The sequence below is a fragment of the Tupaia chinensis genome, unplaced genomic scaffold, assembly GCF_000334495.1.
Source record: "Tupaia chinensis unplaced genomic scaffold, TupChi_1.0 Scaffold000217_1, whole genome shotgun sequence".
Taxonomy (NCBI): domain Eukaryota; kingdom Metazoa; phylum Chordata; class Mammalia; order Scandentia; family Tupaiidae; genus Tupaia; species Tupaia belangeri.
In genome coordinates, this window is record NW_006159692.1 from 775,980 (window position 1) to 784,659 (window position 8,680).

Here is an 8,680-nt window from a genome sequence, read left to right on the forward strand (position 1 = left end):
GTGGAGAACAATTTGGAGATTCCTCAAAAATCTACAAATAGAACTACCATATGATCCAGCAATTCCACTCCTTAATATGTACCCAAAGAACAGAAGAATACTTAATCGGAAAAGTGCTTGCACGTTGATGTTTATTGTGGCACTATTCACAATTGCTACATCATAGAAACAACCCAAATACCCACAAACAGATGAATGGATAGAAAAACTGTGGCACATATACTCTATGGAATACTATTCAGTCATAAAGAACAACAAAACCCTGGCTTATGACAGGAAGTGGATCAATATGGAAGATTTACTGCTGAGTGAAGCAAGCCAGGCTATGAAGGAGAGGCATTGTGTGTCCCCACTTAATATATACCGAGTGTCCACACTCTATGAATGAAAATAATTGACTAAAGGATATAGAAACACAGTATATAGATGTAAATACCAAATATAGTGTGTGTGAAAGAGGAGGGTCTGAGGAAGGACATTTAGAAGAAAAATAGGGAGGCAAAGCATTAATGGCACAAAGAAATATGGTTGAAAATCTGTTGAAGATATTTTGTAGTTTTATCAACTATGCTAGGGACAGATGTTCACCTGCTGAAATATCCATTTTGTAAGCCAAATAATAATATGATTGAATGTATAAAAGAAAATGAAATAAAAATGTAAAAATAACAATAAATAAAATTAAATAAATCATTTTTTAAAGGAAAAAAAAGATACTATTCCCTGAACAAACATTATAAGTGCTAAAGTTTATTAAAAAAAAAAAGTGCTATAGGGGAAGCATTGTTTTCAGGGAAACCAGATTGTGAATAGAGCAAGAAGGCTCAGAGAAGAGGCTTAAGATTTAGGGTTAATGATGTAAATCTAAATGGTAGAAAGAGTTAGGAATTGGAGAGAGTTGGAAGGCAGTAAGATTTGGAGCCTTATAAGGTTTTACATACCCCAAAATATAGGTAACTCGGGTCTGACCTTCCAATGAAAGCATAATGAGGAGAATAAATGAGGACAATCAGATCAGACTTAATAGACTTACAGCAAACTGTGGTGGTGAGGCTGTGAGGGTTAAAGATGGCTTCTGTGACACCCTGTTGAACTCTGTTGTTTGAAGCAATGTTTAGTGATGTGATATTTTTTGTCAGTGCAAAACAATCACCTTTAACCTCTGCTGATGAAGATTTCTGAAGAATGCTGGTGTTATTCCAAGCACATGGGCCCCCTTTGGATAGTAAAAGGTCTTGGAATATATGCATTGATATGAAGATGACAGAATCACCCAACCACTCTTCTGTAGCTTACCCTATAGAGGCAGAGAAGAGCAAAGAAGCTCATTTACATAAATACCAAGACCCAGTACAAAGGGGACACATTTGCAGTACATAGCTAATTTGTATCAGCTGCTATAATGTACAAATAAATAGTCTTATTTTTGTTTTTCTTTCAGCTTTTAAATTCAACTCAATTGAAAGCTTTTGACTGGGGAAGTCCTGTTCTGAACTTGGTTCATTTTAATCAGGTATATAATTATTTACAAAATAAAAATTATCTCCCTTCCTTACTGGATTTTACTATAAATGATTTTACTATAAATCAAAGATAATCTATAAATCCTCAAAGGACAATAAAATAATGAGAAGAACCAGCAAATGAAAGTCATTTTGATTTGAATCTATATTGTCACATCTAACCCAAAAAACTTTTTATATATTCTATGTATTTTTAACAATGAACATACAGGATAAGCTTAGAAACATTGTCAGGCAAGAGAAAAATTTATTATCTCTCAAGTGGAAAATATTGTGTTTGCAATAAGCCTTGCTCTGTACTCGATTAAATAAGAAGTAAAAGGCTCAGCCAGCCAGGAGGCATGGTGGATAAAGCAGCTGCATCCCACCTGGCCAACTCTGCAGTTCGAGTCTAGACCTGGCAACTTGAACAATAAGTTTTAGTGCATGTGTATGCATACGTGCTCAAAATCCCAAGAAGAGAATGGAGGAGAAGGGATTGTAGTGTGGCCTAGGGAGTGACTTCTCACTCTCTCTCCATTTCTTTCTCTCTATCTCTCCCCAGTGAGTGCATACATGCTATAGCAAACTAAAGAAAGAAAGAAAGAAAAGAAAAGAAAAGAAAGAAAAGGCATAGTATATATTTTTTCTTAAAAATCAGTTATTCTTATTTGGAAAGATAAGACAACTATATATAACAATTAGGAAAAACTTACAGGTTAATGAGAATGTGGTTAAAATTTCTGTTAAGTATGATAATATTTTTGCAGTATTAGAGATCAAGTCTATCTGACTTCAGAGTTAATGCTTTTCTACCATGTTTTTCTGCTGCAAGAAACTCCAGGCCAGATGTGATTTGCTTGTGTACAAATCTGAAGTAAATTTTTGTTTTTTATTGCCAGGGTGTTTATATGCTCACCAGAGAGACAGAGGGAGAGGGAGAGAGAGGAAGAGAGAGAGGGGGAGAAAGAGAAAGAGGGAGACAGAAAACAGCCCTCAATGGGATATGGTCATGCTCATTTTTCTTCCATCTCTTCATCCTGTCAGGATTTTGGATATACACACACACACACACATACCTTGCATGTTTTTTGAGCCTCTGGAACCTGTTTCAAGCTGCAGCTAGTCACGTAGGATCCCACTCTCTATGGATAGCACTTAACTCTTGTGCTTAGGTACTTGGATTGAAGTAAAATTTGAGGATCAAATTCAGTGATATCAGAGTTGACCTTGACTGCATGTTTATAATTTATTGATAAATATATTAATAATAACATAGCCACAGAAAATTTAATTAAACTACTTTCTTGATTTATAAAAGTACTAAAATTACTTCTGTGAAATGCCTAAATACTCTGAATCAGATATATGATTTACATCTGAATTATCTGAATTAGATGTATGGTTTATATCGAAATGAAACTTGTAATACCTGTTATTTCATCTCTGCTTTACAGATCCATTAAGTTGGTTCCATTTGGTTCAACCTCTTTTTAAAAAATAATTATTTACTTAATTTTATTTGTTGATATTTTTATTTTTAAAAATTTTCTTAGGGCATGTGTGCTCACCAAAGAGAAACAGCGAGAGAGAAAGAGAGAGGGAAAATGAGAAAGCAAACTACCAGGTCCGGGACTTGACCTGCAGTTGGCCATCTGGGACTCCAGCACCCTAACTAGCACCCTAACCAGCACCTGCTGGTCCTAAGTTCAACCTATTTTAAAATAGCATTTTTAATTTATCATCTAAAATATTAATAAATAGTACCAGTGAATGGTATGGTGGTTAAGGTGCCTGTGCGACTGAATCCCAGACCCGGAAGCTTGAAAAACATGCTAGGCACATGTGCATACATACCCAAAATCCCAAAAGGAAGGAAAAATTACGGGATTTTATTGTGACCACTCCCCATGCCAGATGCTTCCTTACTTTTCCTTTATCTCTGGTGAGCACATGCACCCTCTAGAAAAAAAATTAAAATGAAAAATTAATAAATAGAGTGTTCTAATTATCATTAAAAACTTTAAAAACTCATTTACTTTTAGACAACTTCTCCATTGTACAATGTGACAAATATGAATGTGCCAACTGCAACTTGGAATGGGGAAAGCGACTTGTTGGCTGACCCTGAAGATGTTAACATTTTACATTCTGAAATCACAAACCACATTTACCACAAAACTATTTCATACTACAATCATATAGACTTTCTGTTTGGATTAGATGCCTATCATCAAGTTTACCGTGAAATCATTGATATTATGCAAGACAATTTATAAAGAACCATGGTACTCTATGTTTAAGGATCTGTCTCACTGCTATTAAATCCAATTATTTTTTCTTATTGGGTATTGTTTCACTTATTTAAATAAAGTACATAATTTTTTACTATATGTTCTCATTGCCCTTTGATCCTCCATTTATTAAATTAGTGGCATTTGTCATGTGAGGGTAGTGATTATTAATTAGTGCAAAGAAGTCTATTGAATTTCTAAATAGAACTTAAATAAATGATTTAAAACAATAATATCGTACCAGTGGGTGGTGTGGAGGTCAGGGTGGGTAGATCCCACATGGCTGGGTGCACAGGCTGAGTCCTTGATCTGGCGACTTGAAAAACACCATGTGTGTGTGTGTTTATGCTCAAAATCCCAAAAAGGAGATAGAAGGGATTATGGTGTGATCATCCACCCAGGGAGTAATTTTTCTCTCACCCTCTCTTTCTCTTTCCAGCAAGCACACACACATTCTATAGCAAACTAAAATTGTAAAAATAAAATTAAAAATTTCTAAATAGAAACAATAATCTTAAACATTTTTCAATTATAAGAAACTATTTTCCCCTCTCCAGAAGAATATGCATTTATACTATTAAAGATAGAGTTTGGAGGAATACTTTTTGATATGGTAGTTTATTTTCTTCTCTGTTGAATGAAGAGTAAAAACACTTCCAAGCTATGTGAAGAAATTTGGAGAGAAATGGAGCAGAAAAAAAAGCACAACTCCCAGTGTAATGTTGCAGCCTTGTCACCTCAAACCAAGTCTCAGAGGTAGGGAGATCCTAAAATCTGTAGAGGGATTATACCTCACCTGTCAGAATGTGGAGCATAAGGAGAATATAGTTACCTTTGTCTATGTGTGTTAAGATTAGCAATGGTTAAGTGTATTCCTAGGCAAATAAATATGAAGGTGACCTCACAGAATATCATTCACTATAGTTAGTGAATGAAAGACTCAAGAATTTTCTGTTTCTGTATTCCAGACAAGTATAGATTTGGTCCAGAGAATACTGGAATATGGGAAGAGGCTTAAGATTTGTGATGAGAAAATACTGTCAATAAATTCAATAAATGTAATACTTATTATAGGAGTAACAGATTATGACAAGAAAATGAGCATCAACAACATATGCACACTGAAGTCTTTTTCAACGTCATTCACAGACTTCTGGTTTTCAGTTCCTCGTGTAAGGAACTTAGAAGTTGCTTCTAAGTCTTAACAACAAATAAAAAGCTGAACAGACTGAAAAATCAACAACTGTCCTAGATCATTTTAAAAAAAGACACAGGACCAAATCTGACCTTAGTACAGAGACAGATAAGCAAATACAGGTAGTCACAGCTTACAGGTATAAACTTCTGAGGAAAATACCACCAATGCAGGAAATCTAAATGATACTTAATGAATTACTGGTAGTGCCTTGTGGACAAGTCTAAGAGTTAAAAACCACAGGGAAATCCAGTCACAGAGGGGCTTCCACACTTTTGGAAGTTTTACCTGAAAGAATTTTCCAGCTTCTCACAGTAAATATTGAAGAAAAATTGCCTTGTGCTTCCAGCAGATAGAGGAGAAAAAGACCTGTTTTGAAACACACCACAGCACCGTGTTCTTAATAGGGCTTCCCTCCAGAGAAACCAGAGCCTAACCTGCTAGGTTTTATCAGATCCGAATGGACCTATTGGAAGGGAAAACTCAACTTCATTCAGCTCTATCTTTTTCCTTTGAGAGAAGATAAATACTCAACTCCACCCCACTGAAGCAATTCTGTGCCACCTAAGAAGGTAAAAGGTAGAACTGAAAAGAAATTCTGAAGGTCATAGTGAGACAGGAGAAAGAGCCCTAAGAAACACGAAATCAGGACATAGGCCCAAAGATGGAGTAGCAGTTGCTAAGCATTCATAAGAAACTTCTAGCTCACAAAAAATGCCCTGCAGCCTTCAACAATAGTTCAATGATTACCTAGGTGGCATGACCTAAAACAAATATAGCAAGTAAGGCCTTTTCCAGGCCCCATCATATTCCAGAACAAGATAATGGTATTTATAGCCCAAAGCTTTTAGACAAAAAGGATCTCATGACCTATGTACTCACTCCAAAATTACAAGACTCGCTAGACCCATCTGACAAGTCCACCCACCTCAAGGGGAACAAATTGCACAAATTCCTCCTACATAGGATTAAAAACCCCTAATGAGCATTCCAAATGGGCTACCCACTTTTTCTAACTCCCTGTGAAGAACCTTTCTTTCCTTCAATAAACCTCACTTCCCTATCTCCTTTGTTCGTCAACATTCTCATTCTTCCTGAGCATGAGACAAAGAATCAGGTTCGCTTCTTTTCTGCATTGGTTATTAGGCCGGATCACCCCAATATCCAAGATCGACTGTCCAGAGGCATAGGCTCACTGCAAGACAGACCTAATCATGACACCATGAAATGTTCCTTCCTCAAACCTTAGCACCATATTACTACTCACTGTTGTGAGGGATGTTGTTAATGGGAGAGTCAATGCATGTCTGAGAACCAGAAATGTGGAAAACCTCTACTTTCCACCCAATTTTTCTGTGAATCTAAAACTGGTCTAAAAAGTAAAGACTTTGAAATAATTACATGCAAGCATTTATGCTTTAGGGGATGACAAACTTTTTTTAACTTTCAGTTTCTAAATAATACATAACTCTCCCAAACATTTGCAATTCCTGAGGAGAGCAAGGTGGAAAGGGTGAAGCCTAGAGTTGAGTGTGAATTTGCCACATAATGACTGACAAAAGCAATCTCTGATTTACTGATTGGAGAATTAAGTTTTCTGTCATAAACTGAAAGATGGTTGAAAGCCTAGTTTCAAGGTTGCTAAATTTGTACTTAATCCTTGCTTATTGATGTCTAAAATTGTTATACAAATATAAATTGTACATATATAGATAATGAGAAAAAAATACATCCCTAGATTACTGTAAATGAAGCTAAGGGAAGGCAAATGATAACTTTACAGAGCATAGTTAAGGTTAAAAAGAGAAAGGCTTTCCTGAGAAAGAAAATATACTGTAAGGCAATTTAAAATTTTCACAAGGCCCTAGAGGAACATGGTCATGAGACTTCAGTCACAGTGACTTTTTTAAACATTAGAGAAGAGCTTTCCCCAGGCTATTTGAACGTATCTACCCTATAAATTAACCAATATACATTGTTAAGATGTCACAAAAGTGGAGTGTGAGGGAATGACAACTCTGAAGAAATTTTAGCCAATGAAAGATATGTGTTGAAAATACCAACTAAAGTAAATTAAGACACTGGCTACTGGCTTACTGTAGCATTTGTTTCTCTGGGCAGATGTCTATGTTTTTATCTGAGTAAAACCTTTTATGACCTGCTTGACAAGTTTGAGTCAGATGTCATTTGTTTCAGGTTGACATTTTGATGACCCAGATAAGATGTCAGAGTGTGGGAGCTGTCTGGACATTTGGCACTTCTTTATGAACTTGGTGTTTAGTTCAGTTGATTTTGAGAGTTTTGTTGGACTGTAACAACCTCCCTCCTGAAGTCAGATGAGATCTGTTTTTTTCTTACTGCTCTAACCAACTTCTCATGAAAGGGGTTTTGCCTGATTCTGCTTGTCAGAGGGAAGGTTGCTGTTTTTACAGTTCACAGTATTTCTTTCTCTTTCTTTCTTTCTTTCTTTCTTTCTTTCTTTCCTTTTAAGAATTATTCTATTCAACTTTATTTCATTTATTTATTTATATTTTTTAATTTGACCAGAGTGGGACAGAGAGAGAGAGAGAAAGTGAGAAAGCATGCCACCAGGTCCGGGACATGAACATGGTCAGCCATGTGGGAGTCCAGTGCCCTTAACCACCATGCCACCTACTGGCTCCACTTCAAAGAATTTCTGACTTTTCTTTAGTTTTGATTTGTTGAGATTGGTTTTTGAATAGAAACATACACAAAAGGAGTTCCTCCTTCATTTGACACTCTAGCAGGGTTTATATTTAATTCTTATTGCAATGCCTCTTGCTATTACTTGACCAAATGGAATTTTATTACCCAGGATAATCCCAAATTACAATAGCCTAAGTGGGAATATTTTGAAATTTCTAAATTGGTTTATTTTCACGTACAGCTAGAAGGGAAAAAGTTCCAAGATTAAATGAAATCAATGACAAAGTTATTTTCAGTGGTATTTAGAGGCCTCTCAAAGGGGAATGACAGGTGGTCTCTCTTCAGGAAGCCAACAAACAGCTATTTAAAATAGTCTCTCTATAAAGAAAAAGCTTCTGAAGCAACCTCTAATTCTCCTACTGATCTAACTCCTTTAGCATTATTACATGCCTTTCCATTTGAACTCCTATGTCTGGACATTTCTTCCCTGTTTCCTCCACCATTGCCTGAACTTAGATCAACTGAAACACCACCAGTTATTGTTTGCTCTATTCCATGAGCAGTCCATCACTGATAGGAAAGAATTGGTGATTATTTTTCAACTCTGGTCTAGATCAGAATTTAAAGCCATTACTAAAGACTTATCTAACCCAAACAAAGACCCTATCAAGTTGGCTAAAGAATGTTATCTAACTATTAGAACCTTTAACCTGGGAATCTTGGTCTTATATCAAATTATTCAAATTGTAGTTTCTGATGCTTAAAGCCAAAGGATGGTTTAAACAGGTTCAATGACATAGCCTTCTACTAGCCATTAATTGTGCCACTTTAGACTGTGTGATATTAACTGATATTAGTTGTGGCCTTACACAGCACTGTTGTCAAGTTTTTCAAAGGATTATTGATTGGCATAAAATCCAACAATGCTAACAAAATCCACAAATTTCAGAAGAAATAGACTTACTTTGAAATGCAAGTGAAAGGATCCAGATTGAATTATCACAAATTCACCCAAGCATAGC

The 8,680-nt window shown here is 35.8% G+C and overlaps 1 protein-coding gene across 3 annotated transcripts in view; it reads left to right on the forward strand.

Moving 5' to 3' along the window:
• Positions 1 to 3,833, forward strand: part of LOC102473101 (lipase member J) — a 30,188-nt gene extending 26,355 nt beyond the window's left edge. For all 3 annotated transcript variants that reach the window (XM_027771482.1, XM_006147601.3, XM_006147602.2), the window contains 2 exons: positions 1,442 to 1,513; positions 3,548 to 3,833. In XM_027771482.1, the coding sequence (XP_027627283.1) occupies positions 1,442 to 1,513; positions 3,548 to 3,781 (306 nt within the window). In that variant the 3' untranslated portion in view covers positions 3,782 to 3,833. The remainder of the gene's footprint in view (positions 1 to 1,441; positions 1,514 to 3,547) is intronic.
• The last annotated feature ends 4,847 nt before the right edge of the window (positions 3,834 to 8,680 follow it).